Source organism: Ctenopharyngodon idella, chromosome 14, assembly GCF_019924925.1.
Source record: "Ctenopharyngodon idella isolate HZGC_01 chromosome 14, HZGC01, whole genome shotgun sequence".
In the NCBI taxonomy this organism is placed as follows: Eukaryota; Metazoa; Chordata; class Actinopteri; order Cypriniformes; family Xenocyprididae; genus Ctenopharyngodon; species Ctenopharyngodon idella.
In genome coordinates this window covers 14,821,560-14,846,806 of record NC_067233.1, presented here as the reverse complement: position 1 = coordinate 14,846,806, position 25,247 = coordinate 14,821,560, and the positions used below count along the sequence as shown (strand labels likewise).

The 25,247-nt window shown below is 35.8% G+C and overlaps 1 protein-coding gene across 4 annotated transcripts in view; it reads right to left on the bottom strand.

Annotated features, from left to right (window-relative positions):
- Positions 1 to 25,247, bottom strand: part of atp8a1 (ATPase phospholipid transporting 8A1) — a 148,746-nt gene that overhangs the window by 54,997 nt on the left and 68,502 nt on the right. For all 4 annotated transcript variants that reach the window (XM_051918399.1, XM_051918398.1, XM_051918397.1 and 1 more), the window contains 8 exons: positions 20,162 to 20,234; positions 17,268 to 17,373; positions 15,056 to 15,138; positions 10,960 to 11,009; positions 10,646 to 10,715; positions 8,075 to 8,159; positions 7,452 to 7,591; positions 4,320 to 4,458 (listed from right to left, as the gene is read on the bottom strand). In XM_051918399.1, coding sequence (XP_051774359.1) covers positions 4,320 to 4,458; positions 7,452 to 7,591; positions 8,075 to 8,159; positions 10,646 to 10,715; positions 10,960 to 11,009; positions 15,056 to 15,138; positions 17,268 to 17,373; positions 20,162 to 20,234 — 746 coding nt within the window. The remainder of the gene's footprint in view (positions 1 to 4,319; positions 4,459 to 7,451; positions 7,592 to 8,074; positions 8,160 to 10,645; positions 10,716 to 10,959; positions 11,010 to 15,055; positions 15,139 to 17,267; positions 17,374 to 20,161; positions 20,235 to 25,247) is intronic.

Genomic DNA, 25,247 nt, shown 5'->3' with positions numbered 1-25,247 from the left:
TTATTCTGTCTTTTTTCCTCAGAATTTATATTCCACAATTCTGATTTTTTTTTTTTCAAAATTGTGATATAAACACGCAGTTGCAGGGAAAAAAAAAAAAAATTAGAGTTGTGAGTTAAAAATGTTTAAATGTTATTCATGTAAATATTTTATACTTTTTAAATATTTTATGCTGTAACTGTAGGTCTAATACAAATATATCCCCTATGAACTGCATATGTGAATATTACGTAGACTTTGTTTACATCAAATTCATACTTTAATAGTAGACTAATCATCACAGGTTTCATCAGTCCAGTCAGTCTGTTTAATGGCTTGCAAACATAAACATCTGTGTTTAGCTTCAAAGGCCATCTTCGATGATGGTATTCTATAAAAATGAAGAATCTTTTTTGCATTCTGATTCAGACATCCAAAGGCACAACAAAACATTTTTATAGTCAACATGGATTTTGCCCGTTTTCCCTCCAAGTGATGTAACTGTGACGTCTGCTCCCAAAAGATCTATGTACACGTCAACTTTACTTATTAAATCTAATAAGAATGTTAGTTAGTATAAGAGATAATAATTTTCACTGTTAAACGTAAAGCATGTAATTTTGTGCCACAAGTAGTGACACCGTATCAAAACAAGTTTCCCAAACAAGGTAACAAATTCAAGCCTTAGAAGTTGGACCATTTGGGAACTCAACCTATGAATAGTTGCCTTGTATCTAACTTTGGACATTTCAACAGAAAAAAAAAAAAAAAGATGACACACTTCACCCTTAAGGAAATGTGACTGCGCCATTACAAAACTGTGACCAAATTCAACAAGAGTATGAATGAGTATGTATGTGTGTGCTTCTGTCCTGCCCTGTCATTCCTGTTGAAACTGTTTCTGTTGATTTCAAACTTGCATATTCACCAAAATTTCCTGTCTGTGTGGAAAATGGATTTGGTTTCCTGACAGTTACCCAAACCTTGACATATTTCCGCAGCTTCATTCTGACCGCTGGCAGTCTAATGTCACCTCATCCCTCTCCAACCCGGTTAAACTAAAACACCCCTGGTAGAAACGATAGATTTTACATTGTGACACCTGCATGATGCAGCACAATTCTGTATGAATCTGGAAAGGAGGCATTGAGGTTACACTCAGCGGTTGCATTGGCTCCGTGCTGCTGCAGGGTGGGTTTTCATTCAGTCTGTTGGCAGTGGCTGTGGGTTAGAAGAGGGCATGTTGAGTTGTTTGCGTTGGCCGCATGCTGTTTGTTTGGGCTTTAATCTCTGAGGCTTTGCAGTGGCACCCAGTGGCCAGGAGCAACAGCCCAGCGGTAGCAGCACAGTGTGGATAGCTCGCATGTCCTCGCTCCAACTCTCTGCTTAATGGCCTGATACATTAATAAGACCGTCAGAAGGCTAGTGTGGAGAGAAGAACTGAAGCGGTTTCATGTACTCTGTGCGAGAGGCGGCCAAACAGCTCTAAGTGCCCGCTAACCCAAGATTAAACTGTGCTTGACTTCACAGTGCTGGGGTTCACTTCACTTCTGATAGTTTTTCAAATGTTTCTGGTGAATGCAAGTGTGAGAAATGGAGAAACCTTATATTTTTAAACACGCTGTGGCGTTAACATATGGATTTATGTTTGAAAGCGATCAAAGAGGTTAATTAGTTTCCTATACATCACCAAAAAAAGAGCAAAATAACAGCCCTAAAATATAAAATGTTATAGTAATCTAGTGCAGGTTTTAAATTGGGATCTAGGTCCTTGAGAAATTGAAAAAAAAAAGCAATGCATTTTAAATGGCCTCATTTATAAACTTTTGCAAATAAATGAGTAAATTCGGAGTAATTTGCGCACAAAATGGACCTTCCCGAAAACTCGACTTCAGATTCACAAGTGCTTCATAAACATCTGATTTTATTAGTTAAACGTGTATGTTAATTAATTTCAATCATTCGTAAATAGGCCGCGCGTGCACAATCATTCACAATTAGCATAATCCCAGGCTATGAATTACAGCTATGTAAATTACGTGTCCAGGAACACTGTGGAATCTTCCTGACTTCTTTCTCAGGTTTGGCTCCAGAATATTGCATAAATGCTAAAGAAGCTAATTGGCCATATGTACAATAAATAATCAATTAACGTGTGTCCACCAAAGACATTTTTTTAGCCAGCTAAAAAAAAATGCCAGGCGCTCTTCTGAAAATGACCAGCTGGTGGCATTAGAGAGCGCTTTGGATGAGATGCTTTGGTTGCTATGATAAGGAATATGCTTAATAATGTGTTACTAATATTTCATTTTGAAGAATATTACTGATAATAAAAATGCAGTAACCAGCAATATTAACTTCTTCATTGTTGTTCAGTCGTTGTACAAGGTAAAACAAGGATGGTTGGTCAGTGTAGTATTTGTTCCGCCCTTCTTCACTTTGATTGGACGGCTGGGTAAAAAGTGACAGTAACGAGTGCTGCATTTGACCCAAAGTAGCTACAAAAACAAAACAAAACACAAAACAGGGCAAACGAACTTGTGAAATATTATTGTACATAGTGCATCAAAATGCAGTGGCATCAATTTGCCTAAAATAACACAGAACTTTCAAATGTTTATATGAACATTTTTATGAAACGGTTTTACAAACAATTTACACAAAAATTGCTCATGTTTCATGAATGAGGACAAATGTGTGGATATTAGGGGTCTAACGGTACATGTATTCGTCCTGAATGGTCACTGTGCGGACGTCAAGATCCTGTGCATGCAGTGAGACGACGAATACAGTCGGTCACAGGTGATCCACACTCCAATCCAGAAGGGGGCGTGCGCGGTAATGCAACGCTGTTTGCTAACCGCCACAACAGGGAAAAGCACAGAAGAACAGAAGACGATCTATGTATAGATATGTTTACATGTAATCTCTCAACCAGTGTTTCAAATGCGGAAAAGCATCAATAAAACAACCGGAGAATATTATCTCACATAGCATTACATTTACCTCAGGCAAGTCATTTAGTGTCCACAGCATGTTAGTTCACTAGAAAAATGAACTCTAGAGGGAAGCATTTCACTAAATATATGCACTATATTAGCTTATATATTCATTATATTTACTTTATGGGACCATGAATAATTGAGAAAAATGTATAATAAAAATAATAATTTTTATCATGTATTTAAGACTGTCAAAGTTAGTGTGCATATCAAATGTAATGTCTAATGTACTTTTCATTCACATTCAACAATTTTAAAATTTAACTTTTTACTAAATAAAACTTTTATATTTTCCAGATATTCTAACAATTTGCTTTACTACAATGATATAGTATAATATTAGTATAAAATTTTTAATTTGTAATATTTAAATAAAATATTTAGTAGATATTTTTCTCATTTAATACTTAATATTTTCTCACACACAGGAGTTGTTTTGTATAAAATTCTAGAAATACTAAGTTTGAAAATTGCTGGTCTAGTCCATTTGTCCACATCACCTCAGACACCTTTTAACAACGCTGGCAAAGGATTCTGGGAACCTATACAAACTTGTCATCCTCCAATTTCTCCAAATGATAAATTACAAAAATGCAAAAAAATACAAAGTAAACACAGACATGGGCGTCTTTATTTTACAGTGCATGCCGGCCAAGCATAGGTCCAGTAAAAATCCCTTCCTCTCCGAGCGTGTACGTTTTCAAGCCGCGGCACAGCTGGCCGGTGGGCACAATGGGCTGATTCAGGATCAGTGTTGGTAGGTGGCCACAGACTGCTCTCTGTTAGGATCTGTTTTTCTGACTGTAGAATTTAACGTGAGGCCTGTTCAAAAGCCACATTGGTAGTCGTGCAGCTGTCAGGCTAATATGAGATGCCACATCACAGGGAAATAGGAGGGGGGGACCGTAGCCTGTTTTGAAAGCTGGTGGTGGTTGCAGGGACCAGGGACTAGTGCCGGACAGGTCGAGGACACATGCGTTGCGTCAGCTTTCGGATGAGGAAAGAAACCAAACACCTTGTACCTGTGCGACAGCCGGTCAGGAAGGACTATGTTTGTTTGAGTGTAAGAGCAAGAGAGGTCTGGGGAAGGATCTTGTATATTTTTGATCATTTAAATTAGGGAGAGAAATACTCACTGGTTAATGTCAAAATATAAGAAAAAAAAAACTGATGCAGACTGACCTCGTCTGTAAGAACTAAAGAGAACTAAAATAAGAAAAACGAAGCCTGCACGTGGCGAACATGGTCTTATAGGTCACTATGATGCTTGAAGGTATCTGTGTATATCAGAAGTGTACTGTATATCAATACAAACAATCCGTTTTGTGTTTAACTCACCTATGTTGATGGCGGTCTCCTGTTTGTCTCCAGTCAGGATCCAGATCTTAATGTCAGCTTTCATGAGGGTCTCGATAGTTTCTGGTACTTTGTCTTGAAGTTTGTCTTCAATGGCTGTGGCTCCCAACAACTGCAGGTTCTGCAGAGAAAAAGACAAAAAAATAAAATAAAAAAATAATATAAATAAACATGATGTATCCCGATCTTCAAGCAGATGGAGCTGGATGAAAAAAATTAAATATTATAAACCCACAAATGTGATGCAGCCTGGAATCATAATCAACACAATGTTCGTTTAGTGAGCAGGATCAGGTGATTGTTTGGTTTGTTTGGTGATCAGTGATCAGGATCTTTTTATCACCCTGTTGGATTTTATTTTGGGATAAGGAATGGATGATTTTACATTAACCCACTCATTACACAGCTCCTTACCAAATAAATAAATGCATGAGAATGAAATATTGATCATTTATATTCCAAACAATGAGTAGAAAGAAAATGAAGTGATATGAAAGACTAGTACAGCTGTAGGAATATTCCATTATGCATAAAATTAAACAGGAAAAGTGTGCTGAGCTGCATTATTCATTCTTGCTGGTGTTTCCCTACAGTCAGATGACTATCCTTACAGTTTGATGCAAATGTAGGACCAGAGGGGCATTCGAAAAATTTATCTCATGCTCAGATCACAAAGACTCAGTTATGTGTGTATGAGAGAGGGGTGGAGACTGTGGACTGTTAATGTGTTTTTCTCAGGAAGCCCCAGCCCTTTGACCAGCCATGATCCTATTTGGAGCAGACAGGATTTTGACAGGACCCCGTAGAGGAAAGTCAGCTGCACCAAAAGAGGGGGAAAAAAGAGTGAAAGAGAGAGAGAGAAAGAGCAAATGGCCTCTTGTAAACCTGATCAGAAATGTGATGAGCAGGGGCTCGGATATGATGCAACCTTTACTTTACATCATGCTCTATTTCTAGTTTAGATTAACTGGGTTCACAGAATCAGCAAGATTTGGCAGAATTTAAATGTAAAATGTGAGCTGAGGCTCTTTTTGGATCATCAGAATCATCACATGAGTCAAAATATTTAATAAATAATGGTTTAAGGGATGTGCAGAACTTTGTGAATAGTTTTCACAAAAATTTTAAGCAGAACAAAAGTTTCAACATTGATAATAAAAAAAATCAGCTTATTAGAATGATTTCTGAAGGATCATGTGACACACTTTGACACCACAGGAATAAATTACATTTTAAAATATAATAATAATAATAATAATAATAATAATGTAATAATATTTCACAATATTTCTGTTTACTGATCAAAAAGATTTAGCCTTGGTAAGCATAAGAGACTTATTTAAAAAAAAAAAAAAAAATAAAAAAAATAAATAAATAAAGCAAACCTAAACTTTTCAACAGTGTATTGAAAACACCGGTATCTAATCCAATCATCTAGTTATAAAGAATTGTATAAACCATTTAACATTTAATGCACCCTCAAAGGGAATGTTGGTGTTTTTAACCTTAAATCTCAATTCTTGAAACTTAAAAGGCAAAATGTACTGTCACATCAATATGAAAGTATACAGAATGATGACATACTGTGACGTTTCCCTGAGAAGCATGGTGCTACAATGGGCTTTGCTAGATAAGGTAAAACAAAGTACAAACAAGAAAATAAAAAATAGAAAATGAATTAATCATCCTTTTGAAAGTCTTAATAGTCAAGAATCAAGATCTGAAAACTTAATTTATGCACAATTTAATTAATTTTTAAATTATTTTATTCTCAGACAGAAAATCAGACGATCCAGGGGTTTAACTTCCAACTGGAACATAAGGTGCCACCGCTGCCACCTGCTGATGGAAAGATGTAATTACATCTGTCAAACGAGAGGCTTTTATGTAAAATGATTGATTAGATCCATTTTCTCCACAAAGTTGGCAGCGCTGCTTCAGCCAGTGATTAATGATGGTGGTCGGCCATGTTTGACGAGCACTTCCAGAGCCCAGCTTTCCACAGGTCCACCACTGTGCTTTCCTTACGGTTTGAGCCTAATCGTTTATACTTTTTCGGATGCCATGTGAGCAGAGAAAACCCAGCCTTCATTGATCAAACTGAAGCTAAGGACCTGTTCTGGGGCCCACCAAACTAACCGCACTACAGGAGAAGACAGAACTGCTGTATAACCTGCAGACTGTCCTCAAATTCCCCAGTGCTCTCAGAAGCACATGTCATTTGTGAAATATGGTTATGTTGACTTTTCCTCACACCGTCCTTCTTTTGAAGACAAATTACCTTATGAGTATGTGAGGATGAGAAGTTAGCATAATGTGTCCTTCGTTGCCGATTTTAATAACTATTGCTTGTGGAAGAACAACCGGGAACATTATCCTGGGTACCCATGAAGGTATTTACACTACTGTTCAATCACCAAGCTCATCAATGCTGCATTTATTTGATCAAAAATACAGTAAAAACAGTAATATTGTGAAATATTACAACTCAAAATTACCGGTTTATATTGTAACATATTTTCTACCCGTGATGGAATTTTTCAGCAGTCATTATTCCAGTCTTAAGTGTCACATGATCCTTCAGAATTTATTCTAATATGCTGATTTATGTTGTTACATTTCTTATGTAGCATTTCAATGTTGTGTCAGTTGTGCTGCTTAATATTTTTGTTGAAACTGTGATACGTTTTTGCTGGATACTTTTTTGATAAATAGAAAGTTCAAAGGACAGCGTTTTATTTGAAATAGAAATCTTTTGTAACATTCTAATAATTTAATTAATTAAATTTTCCTTGCTGAATAAAAGCATTCATTTCTTTAAAAAAAAAAAATATTACTGACCCCAAACTTATAAGCAATATTGTACATACAACGTAATTCATGGTAGACAGTACCACAATACTTCCAAAAATCATGGTACGATACTATGTTGATACATTTTGGTACTTGTTTCTGTAGAACCATATTATATCTGCACACAATAAAATAATAAATAAGATATGATGATATATTGCCTCCCTCTGCCTTAGTATTGCTGCAGAAAGGAACTGGAAGACTCTTTGTATGAAGACCACTTCATCTGTGCCCACTGGAAAAGCTATTTGGATGCCTCACCTTTTCAATCAGTTCATAGCTTTCCTCCATCTTGAGTGCCCTGTTTTGGAGAGACGTTGAGGCACGATGATAAACTTCTAGCCACTGTTGGTAGGACGACTCTGAGATGTCCACCACAGCGAAACACAGTGTGCGCAGCCCTGCAAAAACACACAAAGATGAATATAGTAAATGAGCTTCTCTTAGATATGCTAATTCTCAACATCTTCCTGTCCTCAAAAAAAACCCTTTCTTCTAATCTTTCTGAAGAAGAAAGCCATTGTCTGTTTTTAGACTGATTCTAATACAGCTGAGTGGATGATCTCAGCTCAACATGAATTATTCATGCAGGGTATTTAAAAGACAAAGCTACTGATTGCTTGAGGTTCCTATTAAGCTGATAGATCTCAGTTGGTCCACCAGGGGGCGGCATCTTCATGAGAGTGAAGTACTGCAGTACTTCTACAACACTAGTCCATTCAAGCACACATATTTTACATCAGTCTCGCTATGAGAGGATCTGGCAACCATCACAAACACCTACAGTGATTTGATTGGATTGTGGGTGCAGAACAGACTAACATTTGATTACGGATGAACAGAGGAGAGAAAGCAGATACTAAGCAGGCGTGTTTGTCTCTCACCCTCTGTGGCAAACTGTTCCAGGTGTTTCAGGGTGATGTCCTTGTATCTGGAGCTGTCTGCTAATCGCTCATAGATCACCGTGTCCTGGGAGACAAAAACATGGGGCATAATTCTTCTACTCCGTACTGCCTTCACAGATCACATAAAATGCAGCGGAAAAGAGAGTGATAACATATGTCTGACTAATTCTACATTCATTCTTTCCTTTATGAACACATTTATAACAACACTTTAACATTTGATCCGGTTTTAATGCATTACACAACAGCTGGGATGTGATGTGGGGGGGGGAAACCTCTCTTTTTTCATCATTCTGAGCACTAAAGAGAGCTGCCAGCTTGTACTATATACTTTAACATTTCTTACACGTGTGTACACATACAAGCGCACACAGATCAAGATTATATTAGGGCTAAAATTATTAATTGATAAAATGAATAAAAACTGGTTTAAAAAAATGAAACAAAAGGCTTTGTATGTAAAAAAAAAAAAAAAAGTATTTGTTGTTCACACATTCAGTTTTAGACCTAATATTAAACATAAAATGTAAAATAGCTTTTCTTATCTATAATGTTGTTATTTAAAGGGGACCTATTATGCAAAATACACTTTTATTTTGTTTTTGAACAAAATTTTGTGTCTGCATTGTGTGTACATAACCACCCTATTGTGGTAAAAATCCACTCCATTTGTTATTTTCCCCATTAATTTGAAACCGTGTCTCAAAATGAGCCATTTAGGAATGTACTCCAATGTGACCATGCCCACGAATGACACAGAATCTGCCCTATTAGCTTAGCTCCTCCCCTGAGTGAGCTGTACACAGTCCACCATGTTTATCTCCTCGCCAGAGCATTTAACAGCAGCATTGAAGTAAGAAAAGTTTTCTTATTAAAGCTACTCAAGTTATTTAAATCAAGAGTAGTGAGTGATTTTCTGTTTGTTTGAGTCATATTAAATGCATATGCAGCAGCAGGTATTGTATATTATGCTGCTTTCACTTTAATACACAGATCTAATATACACATGCAAATTATTTCCTTGCTGTTTACGTTCATATACATAACCGACTGTGTTTTCCCGAACTTTGTGCGTTTTTGACATAAACTGTCAAATACACACAAGAGTAAGAGCAATAAGATGCGAAAGAGAACTTAGTTTTAACACTCACGCGATGTGCGCCTGCTTCAGATGTGTGCGCTCAGAAGTTTAAACTGATGGCTTTAAAACACGTGCAAATAATAAACTTTCATGAATGTAACGTGAGTGTGACCACGATAGAGATGATAATCAAAACCAAACAGATGTTTTGTTAGTTTTTGCCAAGGCACAACTTGTACAGGCTCCGCCCTCTTCTGGAAAGCAGGGTGGGGAGCAGCAGCTCATTTGCATTTAAAGATACATGCATGAAAACAGTGTGTTTTTGGTTATACTCAAAAATGGGCATTCACAATATGGTATAATAAAGGATCTGTGGAGTATTTTGAACTGAAACTTTACAAACACATTCTGGGGACACCTGAGACTTATATTACATCTTGTAAAAAGGGGTAAATTAGGTCCCCTTTAAAAGGTACAGTAAGCGATTTTTGAAAAACGCTGTTGAAAGTGGATCGGACCGAGCACCATAACATAACTTGTAGCCAATCAGCAGTGTCCAGTAATGATGGGAGAGGAGAGAGAGTGAGCTGGGCAAGAGGGAGATTTGAAGAAAGATTTCAGAAAGAGAGATGGCTGAGACATTACAAAACAGAAAAGCTCAAAAGGAATATCATCGGAAAAAGAATGGCTATGATCAGGCAAGAGCTTTAGGACCCGCTTTAATATTAGAATAGCTTTCCAGCACTTGAGAGACCTCAGCTGGGAAGGCCTGAAAACGGACATCGAGGTTTCATTGTTTCTGCTCCATACATGAGTAACATCGGGTTTCTAGAACTGGTCTAAGTTAAAGTATTATCTCCTTTGCCGGGCATTTAATCAACCTTAATTGAGTTTGTTGTGTTCTTGTCTTTCTTTCTTTCTTTCTTTCATGTATTCTAGACCATTACTCTGTAAAGCACAGTGGTCAACTCTTGTTGTGTTTAGTTGTGCTATATAAATAAAATACATGAAATGAAATGGTGTGCTGCTGGCGACTAACAACGAACTCTGTCTTGTATATACTTATGTACTGTATGTTCATTTTTTGTGCTTCCTTTCATCTTTGCTTTATTTTTCACTAAGCATTATTTTGCTCACTTCAAACACACTCTTGCATTGCGTGTTCATGCATTTTGGAGGTGGAGCAATGAAGGGAGGGCTGTGTTTGTTTGGGTTGATCAAAGAGAATATTGAGTAAGTAATATTGAGGAATAGCAGGTTTTTTAAAACAGGTTACAGAAAACGGATAATTAAAGGAATAATTGACAGATTACTTGATTACCGCAATATTAATCTGTGCAAAAGCAATGTGCTTTGTGTATCTGTCTGGCTCTTCTCTTCTACACAAGAGAGATCACTCTAGAGCGGCCAGGGTTTAGTTGCAAGTGTCTGACGGCTCTCTGTTTCCATAGCAACAGACAGATACTCACAGCTCCTTTGCAATAAAGGCGGATCTTTCCTGATGGAGTGCGCATGATGACTGACATCCTCTTCCTGGAACTGTTGGGTGGGGGGAGGGGGTCAGGGAGAAAATGAAAACAACACCATCATCCATCACTATCATAATCACTGACACCAACATAATCATCACCACTATGAGTAAATATGGTGCTGAAATACAGAAACACAATCATGGTGTTTTTGTTTTCTATCCAGCAGAATAAATGGGCAGAGCTGAACATATGACAATGAGAATGGAAATGAAAACATCAAAGAAAAACCTACTTGTGTTGCAGTAATTTACCTTGTGAACTCCAAAACGTGCAGCAATTCATATTTCTCCTCTTCTCCAACCTGTAAGACAGAAAGACAGGAAAGCATTAACACTGTTTCAAGAGGTTAAGGTTTAGCCATTTACCATGGTCCCATTAGCCTCTGCTGGCAGATGTTGTAATTACATCATTTGATTCAAAAAGCATCCTTCATTTGCCTATTAGCATTTTTACCTGAAAACTATAAAGCACTGTTTACAAGGTTACATGGGTCAAAAACAACGAAAACAATAACTATTCTGTGCATTTTAGCAGGGAAGGTAAAAATCTAAAACGGCGACTGAAAAAAAACAACAACAACAACAAAAAAAAAACCTTAGCATTGAGCCCTGATATGTATACCGATTAGGCATAACATTATGACCACCATCCTAATATTGTGATATTGTGTTGGTCTCCCTTTTCCTGCCAAAACAGCCCTGACCGGTCGAGGCATGGACTCCACTAGACCCCTGAAGTGCTGTAGTATCTGGCACCAAGATGTTAGCAGCAGATCCTGTAAGTTGCAAGGTGGGGCCTCCATGGATCGGACTGTTTGTTCAGCACATCCCACAGATGCTCGATTGGATTGAGATCTGGGGAATTTGGAGGCCAAGTCAACACATCAAACTCGTTGTTGTGCTCCTCAAACCATTCCTGAACCATTTTTGCTTTGTGGCAAGGCGCATTATCCTGCTGAAAGAGGCCACAGCCACCAGGGAATACCGTTTCCATGAAAGGGTGTACATGGTCTGCAACAATGCTTAGGTAGGTGGTACGTGTCAAAGTAACATCCATGGCAGGACCCAAGATTTCCCAGCAGAACATTGCCCAAAGCATCACACTGCCTTCGTCGGCTTGCCTTCTTCCCATAGTGCATCCTGGTGCCATGTGTTCCCCAGGTAAGCGACGCACACACACCTGGCCATCCACGTGATGTAAAAGAAAACGTGATTCCTCAGACCAGGCCACCTTCTTCCATTGCTCTGTGGTCCAGTTCTGATGCTTATGTGCCCACTGTTGGTGCTTTCGGCGGTGGACAGGGGTCAGCATGGGCACCCTGACTGGTCTGTGGCTATGCAGCCCCATACACAACAAACTGCGATGCACTGTGTATTCTGACACCTTTCTATCAGAACCAGCATTAACTTCTTGAGCAATTGGGGCTATATTAGCTCATCTGTGTAGCTCATTTTGAAAGACTGAACTTCATCTTGACACCAGGGAGCAAGAAATTAAAACTTTTAATTGCTTTTTTTGGCCTCTGTGACTTACGGAGGTAAGCGGGTACGATGATGGGGTGGATGATGGGAGTTGTCTTGCACTGAAGGGCCAAAATTAGAGTGTGTTACAGGCCAGGGAGCACAAGACTTGCTTTCTTCCCCTGCTGCTGGCATCAGATTAAACAATTACAGCTGCAAAGTGTGACTCCTCGCTCCCAGGTCTAAGAAAACAGCAGCGCTTTCTGTCTCGCTAATTAAATTTTCTCCAATCTTCACTCAGCAAGTTTCTATTAAGAGCTCTGCACAGATATCTTCAGCACATCGGCTGGATCTCTCACTGTCCCCTCCAGTGCTGCAAAATTTCTCACTTTTTTTCCCTTTACAACTAAAGAAAGAGTGAGGAAACAGAGGGGTGGGGGGAGGCACTGCATGCGACTGCATCAAACCATCACATTCCCAGTTCTTCTCACGGAGACATTGTGTAGGGTGAGAAAAATCGCATCCGACACTGTGAAACAGCCAGAAAAAGCTATAGAGCATCTCTTTAATTCAATTCTTCCTTCATTTCAAACTAACAGAAGCAATGATTTTGGTAACACATATACAATAAGGTTCATTAGTTAAACATTAGTTAATGTATTAACTAACATGAACTAACCATGAGCAATACATTTGTTACTGTATTTACTAATCTTCATTGTTTTTTCATGTTAGTTCACTGTGCATTAACTAATGTTAACAAGATTTTAATAAAGTATTAGTAAATGTTGAAATTACATTAACAAATATTAATAAATGCTGTATAAGTGCAATTCATTATTAGTTAATGTTAACTAATGTTAACTAACGAACCTTATTGTAAAGTGTTACCATGATTTTTAATAAAAAAAAAAAAAAGTTTTGAAGAGACACCAAGCTTTAATGATTTAGTACAGCAGTGTTTCCTACATATTTTTGCAGTACATAATTAGTCCTAAGAAATACCAAAAGCCATACGATTGTCTGTGACAATTTCTTTTTTTTCCTTCTTTTTTTTTTTTTTGTCATTTTTTACATTAAAACTCTTTGTGATAAATACAGGTTACATAAATACTCAGTAAAGTAGGTCAGATGGTTATTCAGTAATCGCTTAGATGGAATCAGCAAGTTATTTGTTGAATTTGTTAATACCATGAGTGCCTTTGGGCAGTTCAGTAAAATTACTTAATAAATCAGATTCAATTCATCTTCAATTCAGTCCCCATATTAACAACTTGAGTAAAATATAAATGGTAACAATTTACAATAGGGTTTTTCAAGCTAAAAAAAAAAATCTTGGTTAATATTAATTTCTACAGTTATTAATACACTACCATGCAAATGTTTGGGGTCTGTAAGATTTATTTATTTATTTTATTTTTTTAAATGGGGGGGTGTCTTATGCTCACCAAGGCTGCATTTATTTGATCAAAAACAGTAATATGATTAAAATTAAAATAACTGTTTTCTATATATAATATATAGAAAACATAATTATAAATAATATATATTTTTATATAATATATAGAAAACATAATATAATTGTAATATAATGATGTATGATGATATAAATAATGATTATAAATGTCAACTTTCAGCATATTATAAATGTTGAAAGTTGAGTTGCTTAATATTTTTATGGAAACTGTGAAACATTTTGTTCAGGATTTTGTTCAGGATTTGAATAGAAAGTTCAAAAGAACACCATTTATTTGAAAAATAATTTTTTGTAACAATGTAAATGTCTTTACGGTCTCGTTAATGCACCCTGCAATTTAATACATCCTTGCTCAATAAAAGTATTAATTCCTTTAAAAAATAAAATCTTTCTGACCTCAAATCTTTGAACAGTAGTGTACATCTTTAACATTTCAAGTTGTACAAAATAGCAAAACTGCTGAAAAAAAAACAAAAAAACAAACAAAAAAAAACACTGTTTTATTAACTAATGTTAAAGGTGCAATATGTAATGACAGCTGGCCATTGAAATGGTACTGCAGTCCAAATTCAAAATACTGGAGAGAGTTGTTTCTCCCTCCCTCTCCTCCTCAGACTCGACGCTTACACGGGTTGCCAGATTGAGGACATGCAACAGGAACGAGCACAATTGACAAAGGAAGGCTATAAGCCTTACACTTTAAGTTTATGAGTTGATTTATCCAAGCTTTAACATACCTCTGGTCATAGAATTTTTTAGATGGATGGCGAGGCTTTTTAGCCAGGTATAATCTGGCATCTCTGACCCGGTTTGTTTGCTGACTTCCATGGCTACAATACTCTGGCAACCCAGGGTGTCGGAATACTATTGGGTAAATTGGCAGTGGGCAGGATAGCACAGACCAAAACAAAAAACATTCCAACACGGAATGCATATTTCAAAATAGAATAACTGGCTGTAGTTTGTTTTTCTGAGAAACAAGTAAATATATCTGCAAACATATTACGGTATTTTTATGCTTTTGTACAACCTTTAACAAATAAGATCTTATTGTAAATTGTTTTAAATATGAATTTCTCTTTGCTGTGGAGATTCAGTAGCATCACTGCCAAACAGCAGTGCAGAAAAGACTGCATTACAGATCGTCAAAGGATTTTTAATTTTTTTTCAGACAGGAAGAATGCTCGCTATTCATTGACTCAGTATATGAAATGTAGGTCCGTGATGGCTTCCTCTCTATGATACACTATAATAAGACAATAATGGATCTGTTGAAGAGGGACCACGCCATACAAATTGCCTGTAATAGTTCTCCAGAGTGCAAAGTGTGAGTGAGCTATGCAGCATGACAGAGGGTGAGTCACGTTCCCACTGCAACTCATCATCTATTCCCACAACGTCTTTACTTACCGACTCCACAATAACACAGTCTGGAGTTCTCCCAGAGAACACGAAACCCAGGTTTTCTGCTGCCCGAACCAAAGCGCCTTCATCTGTGGAACAAGACAACATGTGGTGAGAGGGCAGGTGGCGGTTAAGTTGCATTGGATAAAAGCGTCTGGTATATGACTACTTGTTTACAACACTAAGCAGACAAACTGTTTGAGATGAGGTGGCACTATTAAAACCTGCTGTTACCTTTTGTCCTCCAATCTGTCTCTACAATAATCACTTATCACATCATACCGTTCATGCTTTCCATTTATCTCAAACACAGGTCTGGCTAATATTCAATGCACCGCTGCACTGATGTGAAATTAAAATGGGTCACATAAACCAGTCTCGCTAAGCTTCAAAGCCAGGGATAAATTCTGACAAATGCTAAAAAGATAAATTATGCATAACCATGGAGGTGTCAAATGCAAGCACCGGAGAGAGTGAACCAGCATTAATTAACTCATCTGTTTCTTTGCCTGCATTATTTCACTTTCATGAATGTCTTGCGCAAACAAATTATGTCTGTTATGAGGCAACTTGACACAAAGCATCCTAACAGATCCACAACGCTGCTCTCAGTCTCAGCTCAACACTGATGGCTGCTAGAGATTTAAAAACCAAATCAGAGCCATTAAAAAGAGGAACAGGAAATTAAGAGCATGCTGTGGTTGCCCTCTTCATTTTCTGTACTATCTTTTCAACAGCAACCAGCTGTCTGTCTTGTCTGAGTGCCGGTTAAAAAAAAAAAAAAAAAAAAAAAAAAAAAAATTGTTCAATAATCCATTTGTAGGGCTGGGTATCGAATTCGATACTTTTTAGGTACAATTTAAAGTTGAAGGGAGTAAAGCCTGTTTTTACGCTGTTAAGAAAATGTAATTTAGCCAAATAAGAACTTTAATTTGAAATAAATGTTAATTTATAAGCAGCCTACTTCAGTGTGATATGTTACCATATCATCATGCTTAACACTGAGAATGTGAATAATTGTAATGTGATGGTCAGATGCAGATAATTAGATAAATCAGAGAATATCATTGGACGGTTGGCGGGTGGATGCACAGACTTTGTCTTTGTTCAATTTACACAATGAACATGGGTTGGAGCTCTTTATTTTGAACTCTCAAAGTGTACCAAATTAATGAATTTATCATTAAAATGTACACAATTTTCTATATATATTGTTAATAATAATTAATTAATTTTTTGAAGAAGAACAATTGCTGAGTGATTTAAAGATCTGCAGTGAGCCTCACATACTGACTTTTTGTATTGAAACCCGAACTTTACTAAAACTATTTGCACTGATTTATTGTGTTGGTTACATTTTGTTCATTTGTGCTTTTTTATTCCTTTGTGCAGTGGCTCAGGAGATGTCTTTGAGTCTGTAAAAAAAGTCAACAAACTTAAAATATAAAACCAAAGATTTTTTGAGGTAATGTAATCTTGTTAAAACAGATTTTATAAAATTGGTATTGATAAAGGTATCGTTCAGGAATCGGTATCGAAGTCAAGGTATCGGTATCGAAAATTTTTGAACGATACCCAGCGCTATCCATTTGTGGATCAGTTTCAACATTAGTAGAACTACATCTATAGATTTATCTGCTATATTTATAGACTTATCTATTGAATACATAGACTACCACAGTTTGGGGTCAGTAAGATTTTGAAATGTCTCTTAAGCTCACAAAGGCTACATTTATTTGATCAAAAATTCAGTAAAAACAGTAATATTGTGAAATATTACTACAATTTAAAGTTACTGTTTTATATTGTAATATTTTAAAAAATATAATTTCTACAGTGATAGAATTTTCAGCAGCCATTGCTCCAGTCTTCAGTGTCACATGATCCTTCAGAAATCATTTACCGTCACTTCTGATCAATTTAATACATCTTTGCTGAATAAATGTATTAAGTTCTTTTGAACAGTAATGTATATATTAGGAAAGAGATTCAAAGTCAAAGTCAAAGTTTATTTATAAAGCCCTTTTTTAAAACAACAAGTGTTTATCAAAGTGCTGTACATACAAAAAAAAATTCTTCATCTGTGGCATTTTTTCAACAAATAGCGTTATTTGTAATTAATCAGCATGTCATGTAATTCATTTTATTTACATTTTTAAACAACTAACAGCCCCAATGTAAATATTTGCTGTTTCAGTGTATTGGGATTTTAACTGACCTGGGGATGCAGCCTGGTAAGTGATCTTGTCGTCAGTGCGTTCAGGGACAGCCGTGTGACAGATAGCCATCATGGTCATGAAATCTTTAATGACCGGAGCAGTGGGCTGTGTAGAAAAACAAAAAACAAAAAAACAAAGCATAAGAAACTATGAAAAGCGAAGATGACAATCAAACTCTACATATTAATCTTTAGCATGAAACTTATCCTTGAAAGTTTGTGCTACAGACATGAATGGTGCTCCGTAGGGCTCCCTGTTAGGACCAATTTTGTTATCAATTTATGTGATACTTTTGGAAACTTCAGTAACACATTACAATAAGGTTCATTAGTTAAACATTAGTTAATGTATTAACTAACATAAACTAACCATGAGCAATAATTTTTTTTTTTACTATATTTACTAATCTTCGTTAACATTAGTTAATGAAAATACAGTTGTTTATTGTTTGTTCATGTTAGTTGAGAGTGCATTAACTAATGTTAACAAGATTTTAATAATGATGTATTAGTAAATGTTGAAATTAACATTAACAAAGATGGTCCCACTTTATATTAGGTGGCCTTAACTACTATGTACTTACATCAAATACAAATACAATAAGTACAATGTACTTATTGGGTTCATAGTGAATTGCAAAACACTTTTGCTGCTATTGAGGTGGGATACGGGTAAGGTTAGGGAAAGCTTTGGTGGTATGGGTAGGTTTAAGGGTAGGGGTAAGGGGTAAGGGATGGGTCAACAGTGTAATTATAAATGTAGTTAGAGAAAATAATTACAGATGTAATTACATCCAGGTGTTTTTAAAATACAAGTACAATGTAAAAACATGTATGTACACAATAAGTGCATTGTATCAAATGATTAATTTAAATTTAAGTACATAGTAGTTAAGGCCACTTAATATAAAGTGGGACTTAGACAGCATTTATTAATCTTTGTTATTAGTCCGTGCTAACTAATGAACCTTATTGTAAAGTGTTACCGAAACTTCATATAAATTTTCACTGCTATGCAGATGATTTACAGTTATGCTTATTGCGATCCAATGGTCTGACAAGCTTAGATGTCCTTCAAGCATGCTTAGCAGATATATAAAAAAAAAATTGAACTGCTTGTAATTTTCTGCAATTAAATACTGATAAAACTGAAGTTGTGATAATCGTCAGGGCTCTAATGAAAGTCAAACTCAGTTAGCTCTTAATGAGGTGTTCCCCAATATTCAACAGGTAGTGAAAAAATTGGGTGTTCATTTTGACACCAATTTGAATTTTTAATATCACTTTAAGAAGTTTGTTCAGTCGTGTTTTTATTAGTTAAATATTAAAATAAGAAATAAGATGAGACAAATTTTAAGTTTTAAAGACCTCATGCTGATTCATGCTTTTATTTCATCTATTGTAAGGCTGTTTTCTACTTTAAATCAACACATTTTATCATGGCTTCAATTAGTACAAAAAGACACTGCTACAGATTACTGATACAAACTAGGTCCTTTAATCATATTACTCTAGTTTCATTACATTGGTTACCAATTCATTCTAGAATTGATTTTAAGATATTATTATTGACATATAAAACACTACATGGTTTGGCGCCTAAGTATTTAGCAGAACTATTAAGACCTTATGAACAGACAGCCTGAACAGACAGATGACAGCTTTTGCAGGGAAGGATCCAATTTTATGGAATACCCTGCCAGTGGATATTAGATCCACAAAATCTGTGTCTGTTTTTAAGTCTCATTAAAAACATGTGTATATACCAGCTTTTATTACTTTGTGAAAGTTCTGGATCTTTTGTTTTATGTAGTATTTTGAATATGTTTTATTATGCCTGTATGCCTGACCGTATATTTTTTGTAAAACTCTTTGTCTTTTTACCTTTTTGTAAAGCACTTTGTGCTAAGTGCTAAATAAATAAAGTTTATTATTATTATTATTATTATTATTATTATTATTATTATGAATGACACCTCAAATCATGCAATTTGTTGAGGTGAAGTGTATAATTACTTTTCTAACTTGTAATTTTCAAGGGGGATTGCAGACTTGTATTTTTTTCATAAATGTATAGATCAAGACAAACTCAACATAAATCGCACACTTAGTGTTTTTTGCACAGTGAATCCGCTCATAAGTAATATTTAATGATTTTACTAAGCAATGATTGAACATGATTACATTATCTTCTTTAGCTGGTACATCCTTGTGTCGTTCAGTGAACAAGATTTAAAGGCTGTTTGGAAGGAACTAACAAAGGCAAAGAGAAGCTCAGGTGGCCATGAGGAGCTGTATACCGTCACGAAGGCGACCCCCACGTTCATGTCTGATTCAAAGTGACAGAGAAATGAAAGCGTTCTGCTGAGGGTTCTCTGACCCTGTCAAAGCTTGGTAACCGTCGGTCACAAATTCTTGAGTCACAGACCAAAAGGCCCTGTGGACAAACAGCTTATCTGATTTGATAAAAAGAAGCACACATACAAACCACCAAGGTTTACATAAATATCATACTCCTGAGTACCTGCACATGGGGCCTTATTTTTATATAATTAGTAGACAAAAGTCTCATGTCAGTAGAGAATAAAGGCCTGTTCACACAAAGAACAATAACTAAAAAGATAATTATAAAGACAACTATAGTATTCACATCAACCCACAATATTGTTCTATTTTAAGCGCACGCTGCACTAGCTTTAACATTGACAAAAGGCCTAGTTTTGCGATGGTACACTACTTATAAACACCCAGGTGGGCAGAACAGAGCTGATATGAGCAAGAAAAGAGCCGTGAGGGAAGACAGGAGGTGTGAGCGTGTGGATATCAGAGCCTGTGTGTAAATTTCTGGCTGGCTGGGCATGACTGAGCAGCTGTGATGCCATTACAGTACTTACATGATTACTTTGGAGGTTTTCCAGTAAGCTGGGGTCATTAAATCCAGTTTCCTCTGTGGACTGAGAGCTGTGACTGCATACAGAGAGAGATATGAAGGAAGAGAGATAAATACAGAAACAGGTGCTCTCATTTATAAACAAAGGGCCATTTTGTCTCCCTTTACTGAAAAACAACAATTCTCCACCTGTAATGAAAATTATCTGAAAAATAATGGAAAATAATCTGTCTCCAATTGCTAAGCATTAGTCTGTTTGCTTGTTTATGAAGCGACATTTACATATTTGAACCATAGGGGGCCTGTCAATGATTGTTTAATTTTAATCTAACTTTTATAAAAAATAAATAAATATGCATTAAACCAAATCACATTAAGTTAACATTAACAAAAGCAACAATTAAGAGGCTGAAGTGTTTCATGCATGTATTAAGTAAAATTAAAATGTAATATACACGTGACTAAGCATATAATTGATCATTTATTTATTTATAACAGATTTTCAATTTAAGCATCAAACTAACAATAATAAAATAACAACAACAACAACAACAACAACAACCAATTCCAAACAACGGCAAGGGCAGTTATTTTCTTAAGAAAATAGCTATTAAAACAAACTTAATGCAAAGAAACCACAAGAGATGATTATAAAAGGTCTCATCAGTATTGACATTATGCAAAATAGCCCCTTCATCAGAGAAAGTTCATCTTTGCAAAACATTAATATTAATTCCCTCACATGCCTTGCTCCTTACCTTTGACCCCTAAACACCCTGAATCCCACTTTAACATTAGTACCACATTATCAGACACTAAAGCTCTTGCATTATAAAACTATTCATGAAACATCACTTTACAGTAGATCACAAACATCATGTGACCACCCGCAGACACTCACCAGTAGAGGTACACTGGATTTACACCTTGCAGACTACAGCATTTTTAGGAAGGATATTGATCAGTAGGTCTGTGATATAAAGGCCATTCAATGGCTCAGTAATGGACATATCTATGGCAGTATGCTGAACATGACATTTTTAAGAACCAGTTCACATACTATATATATAAACCCTCTCCCAAGCCAGTGCGGAAAGGACACTTGATCAGAGCATCTTACTGCAGCGGCAGCCTCAGAAATCAGAACCATGTAAATCTGACAATGAAAAGGTTAGGTGAGATTTGCGGTTTCTGGCAAAGGAGTCTGGGGAGAAAAAAAAAATGTAAATGTTTCATCACACTGGGTTCAGTGCACAGCATTGTTCACCTCGCTGTTGCATTATATCAAACATGTTGCAGCTTATTTGTTGGTGAGATTCATCTCTTAGACTGAGGATGTCATGTTGAGGTAAGGACAAAAACATAGGGGGGTGGGGGAACTGGGGGGCATTGTGAAGGAAGATGAAATTCAAATCTATCACACTAAGAGGAGCACATTATGAAACTGCGCTAGCACCAGCAAAATCCAATTTCCTGTCTCTCAGCACCTCAATACGTGCAGGGATACATGCAGACATGCTCCTTTCGCGCACACACACACACACACACACACACACACACACACACACACACACACACACACACACACACACAGGTTCAGGTTTCAAACGTGTTGTAATGCATTGGTCGAACATTAGTCCGAATGTGCAACAAGCCAAAAAAAATAAAATAATAATAATAATAATAATAATAATAATAATATGTAGCTTCCCAACAGGAAAAGCACTTGGATCACTGCTGCCGTGCTGACTGAGCACTTTGAGCAAAAGCTAGGCCGCATATACACATAGAAATACAATGATACAGCATATTTCACATTACTATAAATTAATAAATGTATGTTTACAGCTTTTCATATTAAAATGTTTTTCCCCCTCAGGAACAGCCCAAAAAATAAATAAATAATTAAATAAATAAATCCCTGAAATATATTTATACTTTTATTCAGCAAGAATGCATTAACATGATCAAAAATGACAGTAAAGGTATTTATAATGTTACAAAAGATTTATATTGTAAAATATAAATAGATAAAAGTAGATTTATATTATAAAAATAGATTTATATTATATTGGTCTTGAGCACCAATCAGCATATTAGAATGATTTCTGAAAAGTCACGTGACACTGAAGACTGAATTCACAAAATTACATTTTACAAATTTATTAAAATAGAAAACAGTTCTTATACATTGCAATAATGTTTTATAATATTAATATTTTTTATTGTATTTTTGATCATATAAATGCAGAGAACACTGCACAACTTACTTTATCCAACAATGCAATTCACTCAACCTGAATGAACCGAAAGTAATATAACAATTATTGCAATTTTTAACATCCTAACTCATTATTTAATCTGACTGCCGACAGGTAAGACTTTGAAACAAAATTAGTATACCATCTTACACACACACACACACACACACACACACACACACACACACACACACACACACAAATCTACAAAAATATTCAGAGATACCTCTGGCTGAATTAAACAATGCATGTAACCGTTAGAAATGCTTAACGCTGCATAATACATATAGCATCACATGCTATTTATAGAAGTAGTAAGCATTATTCAGAGTAGACTGTGCACGCTAGTATTCCATTCTTAACACAGCCTCTGTTATTGGTGATCCAAAGCCCAGCGGGGCAATCGTCTCCATGGAAACAGAATGCGGCACTGTAGTTATCGGCCCTAGATGGCCCGATTTTGCTCATTCATTCATATCCCTTCCGCAATCTACTGCAGTATTGAACTATAATGGACTATAACAGATAAACACGTTATTTCTCTCTCTATCACACGCAGCACACAGGCCACTGCAGTATATCCTATTACAGCTCCACTGAGAGGTAAGCAGTTCGCCATTGTTTAAATGTGTGCGTGTTTATGAGAGGGATAAACAGAGTAAACAGCAGAGGTGGAGGGGCAGGAGGCATATGTCAGTGTGTTGCTTACACAACTCCCACAAGAGACACGCACACACGCTTTCATTGTTCTCCTGCGCATGGCTCCACCACTCAAATGAAGTTACAATCCTGTCCTGCGGACTCGATGCTCACAGCTCAGACAAAGACAGCTACTGCATATTAGTTAATGATGAAATTCTCGAGAAGCTTTTATCTGGAAAAAAAAAAAAAGACAATAGCTCTCATATTTTGCCACAAACAGGGAACCCAGTCCTTCCGGCAATCATTATTTGCTATGTATTCTTTTATTCTTGCTTAACACATGCAACTTCTGTTTACATTGCAAAAATAATGATTTAATTAAAATTGAACTGCGTGCAATTCATTTAAATTTGTAAAACAGAAGTTAACTTGATCCAGCTGCATTGAGACTACATTCATTTATTTATTTTTTTTTTGTTAAAGGATTAGTTCACTTCAGAATTAAAATTTCCTGATAATTTACTCACCCCCATGTCATCCAATATGTTTGTCTTTCTTTTTTCAGTCAAAAAGAAATTAAGGTTTTTGAGGAAAACATTCCAAGATTTTTCTCCATATAGTGGACTTTCACCTACGTCACACGCATGACCTTTCCAACGTGATTAAGTAATGTGTGGCGCATCACAGAGCAGACGAGCATTTGTGGTTAAAAAGTATGTAAATTTGTATTTTATTTTTTTTTTAGAAAATGGCCGATCATTTCGCTAGATAAGACCCTTATTTCTCGACTGGGATTGTGTAGAGCCCTTTGAAGCTGCACTGAAACTGCAATTTGGACCTTCAATCTGTTGAACCCTGTTGAAGTCCACTATATGGAAAAAAATCCTGGAATGTTTTCCTCAAAAAATTTCTTTTTTTTTTGACTGAATAAGAAACACATAAACATCTTGGATGACATGGGGGTGAGTAAATTATCAGGTAATTTTAATTCTGAAGTGAACTTATCTTTTAACATACGTAGTTAGTTAGATAACTTAATTTCTCTTTATTTCTATGATGATAAAAGATTATATATTTTTTCAGTATTATACTGAATTATATTTCAGTATATATATATATATATATATATATATATATATATATATATATATATATATGGTCCAATGATATCAGCATCTTCTTTTTCATGTTCCACAAAAGAAAGACATTTTTGGCTGAACTATGCTTTTGACCACAAAAGAATCATTTGGGTTACTTCCACTCATTCCACTTCCATTTGTCTGGGTTACTTTAACTCAAGTATCAGAGTTAAAAATTCTAAAATAAATATTAATCTAATTTCATTTTATATATATTATAAAAACCCATTTTCGATTTGTGGAAACATTATTCTGAATTAGGTTATATTGTGAGTGCAATAAAACCCCTACTAGGCTTTATAAGACAAACCTGACAGACTTACTAAAGATAGATTTTAATCTCAATATCAGTTGGGCTTGTTAAACATATTAGAGTTATGAAGATTTCAATCTAATGGACACAACAGAGACATTCCAATCTCTCCACAGGAATCCTGCTCCTCTAGGAACACTATAGAGATCCCTAGAGCCCTGTTCACAAAGTGCAAATTGAGACCATGTCTGTCCTCATGGGGTCCATGCTGGATATGGAAGATTGATTTCATTTATAATGGAGCTCCTGCAGCAATAATGTAATTTTAGAAGTGGAATTCATCACAAGTCGTCATCGTTTTCTAAGTATAAAGAAATGGGAAAAGAGAAACAGTCCATTGCTAAACAAACCGCTGCTTTACAGTATAGAAAAAAAAAAACGTTTAACATATTTTACATACATCATTGGACACATTTCACCTCAAATAATAAAAAAAAAAAATCTATTTAGCATAAAGAAAATAAAGCCTATTTTAGGATCACAAATTTTTTTTTGGAGCTGTGACATTACTCACTACTGCAATAAAGCATATTTGTACTATATTCAAATAAAAAAAATACTGTAATTCATTGAAATTTTAATCAACAAATGCATAATATAATGTTCAGCATTAATGTCTGTAAATAATATGTATTTAGCAAAAAATGAGAATCGGTGTTTCTCTTTTATAGTCTTTATTCAAAATAGAATTTCTTTCTTTTTCTTTCTTATTTGGGGTGAAATTTGACCCAGACA